Source organism: Microtus ochrogaster, chromosome 7 (assembly GCF_000317375.1).
Source record: "Microtus ochrogaster isolate Prairie Vole_2 chromosome 7, MicOch1.0, whole genome shotgun sequence".
Taxonomy (NCBI): domain Eukaryota; kingdom Metazoa; phylum Chordata; class Mammalia; order Rodentia; family Cricetidae; genus Microtus; species Microtus ochrogaster.
The window spans coordinates 81395716-81400108 of NC_022014.1; the positions used below are offsets into that span (position 1 = coordinate 81395716).

The 4393-nt window shown below is 49.9% G+C and overlaps 1 protein-coding gene across 1 annotated transcript in view; it reads right to left on the reverse strand.

Moving 5' to 3' along the window:
• The window catches only part of Timp2 (TIMP metallopeptidase inhibitor 2), a 50951-nt gene that overhangs the window by 7026 nt on the left and 39532 nt on the right, over nt 1-4393 (reverse strand). The window contains exon 3 of the mRNA XM_005350813.3: nt 4173-4281. Coding sequence (XP_005350870.1) covers nt 4173-4281 — 109 coding nt within the window. The remainder of the gene's footprint in view (nt 1-4172; nt 4282-4393) is intronic.

Below are 4393 nucleotides of genomic sequence, written 5' to 3' on the forward strand. Positions count from 1 at the left end.
GCCTTGGGCAGTAAGGACTTGTCCAATCTGAAGCCACCTGACCAAGCCCAAAGAGAGGAAGTGTGCCTCAGGCCTGGTTCCTCTCCCAAGAGAAAAGTGAGTGGGGTGTGTATCCTGATTGGCAGAGCAGCTGACTTATGGGCAGGCACAGTTAGTTATCACTGAGTTGTGCCAAAGAATAGTTCTCCTGGGGAAGCCAGAGAGGCACAGAGAAAGACATCTCTGGCTGTCCTAAGCAGCGCACTGGTCATTGTCGGTATTCTAAGGGTGTATGTGTGTGCTGTGTGGCATAACCGTGTGGCCATGTTCAGATGTTCTCATATATGTGGTATATGCATGTGTGGGGGTGGCATAACCATGTGTACATGTTCATAAGTGTTTGTGTATGTGGTATATGCATGTGTGTGTGGGTGTGTGGTATAATCATGTGGACATGTTCAGATGTGCTTATATATGTGGTATATGTGTGTATATGGTATAAGCATGTGTACATGTTCATACGTGTTTGTGTATGTGGGGTATCTGGGGGTTAGAGGTCACGTTGGGTGTGTTTCCCAATCGCTCACATCTTATTTTTGAGGCAAAGTCTCTCACTGAACTGATTTTACCAATTCAGGGAGCTCTAGGGAGTCCCACCTCTAGGGTTATGGGCACATGCTACCATGCCCAGCTTTCATGGGGGTCCAGAGATTAGACTTAAGCACTTCACTGATGGACCCACCTGCCCAGTGCCCAGTCCCCTGAGGGTGGCTTCCTACTGAGGTCCTCTGCAGACCCTTCTCACGTGTCCTGCCCTGCAGGTAACCTGCTCATAGCCCAGACTGCACGTCACTCATTGGCCCTCATTCGGTGTGACACACAGGTGCCCGCCACCTTGCACTTTTGAAACACAGTTATTTGTGAACGTGGTGCAGGCCCAGGTCAAGGTGCCTGGAGTCTCGCTGCCATCTCTCACTTCCACGTGGCAACTGCCCCGCACTGGCTTGTCAGGGGTTGGCCATCAGCTCAAACCCAAGCAGGTGTGTTTGCAGAGGCAGCGCCTAGGCACACGTGGGCCACTTGTCACCTTTTCTTCCAGCTTGTTCTCTTTAGACAAAACACAGTGACTTCTCGCCATCTTTAATTCCCCTCCATTGGGCCAATGTTGATGGCACTTGGTGCCAAACCTGTCAACCCGAGTTCAGTCCCTGGAACCTGCCCTGTAGGAGAGTGCTGGCTCCCTCAAACTGTCCTCTGACCTCCACTCATGTGTCATCATATGCGCGCATGTATACAGCTGCACATGTGTGTGTATGATAATAGGAGATCACTTGTCAAATTCAATGGGAAAGAATATCACATTAAAAAATTTACACATAGGCCTAGAGCCCTGACATAGCATGTCTAAGGCCTTGGGTTCCATCCCCAGCACCACCAAATACATGTGCGTGTGTGTCTGTGTGTGATGTATGTATGTGTATGCACGTATGTTGTGCATATGTATATGAGCATGTATATGTACATATGTATGTGTATATATATGTGTGTGCATATGTATTTATATGTATGTGTGTATGTATGTAGGTAGGTATGTGTGTGTATACATACACATAAAAAGGGAGGCAAGGCTCACACCTGCTATTGCATGGACAGAACCTGACATCATACTCAGTAAATTAAACTGCCACAAAAGGATATCTATCTTTCTGGGCGGTGGTGGTGCACACCTTTAATCTCAGCACTCAGATGGCAGAGGCAGGCGGAATCTCTGTGAGTTCAAGGCCAGCCTGGTCTACAGAGTGAGCTCCAGAATAGGCTCCAAAGCTACACAGAGAAACCCTGTCTCAAATGAAAAAAAAAAAAGAAAGAAAAGAAAAGAAACAAAGAGAGAAAAGGATATCAAAAAGAAAGAAAGGAAAAGAAAAGAAAAGATATCTATCTTGCCAGAACCGTGAGCTCCCTAGAATAGGCAAGTTCACAGAAACTAAAGTAGAATGTGGGGGCCGGGACCCAGGGCCTGGGGAAAGACAAGGTGTGAGAAGCTGTGGTAGTGGCCAGAGATGCAGTTTGGGAAGATGGCACAGTCTTGGCACAGACAGCAATATTATCCGCTACTGTGACTATATCAGAGCCACTGAATCCTGTGTCCAGGCATAGACATGAAGGCAATTCTACCATATGTATTTTCTGCAGGTTTTCTTCCATTCATTCATTTTGTGTGTGTAGGGGTAAGTGGGTACATGCGTGTGCGCGTGTGTATGGAGGTCAGGTGACAATATAGTGTTCGTTTTTTCTTCTTCTACCATGTCGGTCCTGGAGATCAAACTCAGGCTCCGTGGCCTGTGACTTTACCTACCGAGCTATCTAGCTGGTCTAGATACTGCAGGAGTTTTGTGGGGCTTTGTTTTTTAAGACAAGGTCTCACTGTGTAGGCCACCTCTGTCTCCCAAGTGCCACCATGCCCAGCTACACCAGAGCATGCTGCAAGCATACTTAACGGTGTCCTTCATTAATGTTATGAACCGTGCCCGTGTGTTTGGGGCAGTAAGTGTGACGTGGTCTAAGATGACAGGCGCACAGTGACTACGTGGCTTTGGGGATTTCCAGCCTGCATGGCACCTGGAGCTACAGCGGGTTAGGGTCGTACAGACCGAGGAAATGAGACCTAGGAAAAGAGAGAGGAGTGGACATACACGGGCATAGTAGGGCAGCCCAGAACAGAGGGGGCAGGTGGGAAACCGCTGATGGTCAGTAGACTGGGGTTCAGCACAACAGACACTGAGGTCCATATGCACAGTCTCTGAAATAATCTGGCCTCCTGTGTGGACTGACTCCCCAGACTGTGTGGACCTGGAGCCTGGTTCACACAGAAGAGGGGCAGAGCCAGAGAGGATGCCCCAAGAAGCCCCAAGTACACAAAACAGAGCAGCTCCCAGCAACGCTCATCACACTGCTGCCCTGTAGGACTCCACCCTCCCCCTTTGCTCAGGCGTCTTCAGCCTCCTCATGCTATCCAGGAACTAAGCAGGGCATGGAGCAGGAGTTCGAGCCTGTTGTAGCAGCCATGGTGTGTAAGGGCTCCTGATAGCAAGGCATGGCTCACCAATTTGTAAGCTGCCTACCCAGAAGCCCATTACTGGTCTGGTGGGCTGGTTTCCATCTCACGGAACAGAAAGCAGTGCCCATGCTTGGGATATCCAAACAGGAAGCAGGTCTGACTGACAGGTCTGGCCCCAGGAGGTCAAAAATGGAGTTCGTGCACAGGAGATGGCCGTGCTTGACTACTGAGGTGCATCCCTTCCAGTGGGCACTAACCAGCTATTGGCAACTTCTGGCCTTTGTCGGGGAAGGTTCTGGTTAGAAACTGGATGTTAGCCCTGATCACACACGGGCTCACCAAAGGACAAACTTCAGCCCTACATTCTCCTTGACTTGCACTAGATACAGCCTGGGCATCTGGCGTGTCACAGGCTATGGGGAATCCCAGTGGGCCATGAAGCAAGCAAAACACTCATACACATAAAAATAAATCCACTTAAAAAAAAAGAAAGACGGCATAGAGTCAGCAGGGGTGCTGCAGGACTATGCTGAAGAACCTCTATCTACTGGCTCTCCTAGGAGGAGAAGCCTCTCTCTGCATTAGCTGAAGCTTTCTGTGCCAGAAATGACCCCACGCTGGCTACCAATGTGACACCAATCGGCTCAGAGGAAACAGAACCACCAGCTCTTGCCAAGTGTTGCAAATGGACCCCATGTTAATCCCTGTGCCTGAGGCAAACCTTCATCTGCACTGGGGATCACGGGTACACCTTATAACAGGAAGGCAAAGGATTTATGCAATCTCCATAGAAAGAAATGGGAAATCCCCTACCTCCCAGCCAGTGCCCAGAGGAGGAGCTGCTGCTGGGCTTCCCAGGACTGCGCCCCACTAGAGAGGCCACTAGTACAGACAGCTTCTGTATAGGCAAGGACTTGGGGGTGCCTCTGGGAGTAAGTGCTAGCAAGACAAAGGCAGCTTCACCAGAGTCTCCTAGACGTTGGCTAGAAGCAGTACCTGTGCCAATGCAGATTGGCTGGTTCGCCCCTAGAGGGCAGTGTGGGAAGCTTGTTCCTTAGGGACCAGGACATAGGAATGCAGAATTAATTCTGTCAGGGTACCACGACCTAGTACTCAAGGCTGAGCTTCTACACACCTGCAATTAGATATTCCTTCTTCCCTCCAACGTCCAGCGTGACCCCGCATACTGCTGAGGAGGGGGCCGTGTAGATAAACTCAATGTCTTTGTCAGGTCCTTTGAACATCTGAAAAACACAGTAGGGCAGGAGTAAGCACAATAGGGCAGGGGTAAGCACAGTAGGGCAGGAGTGAGCACAGCAGGGCGGGAGTAAACACAGTAGGGCAGGAGTAAGCACA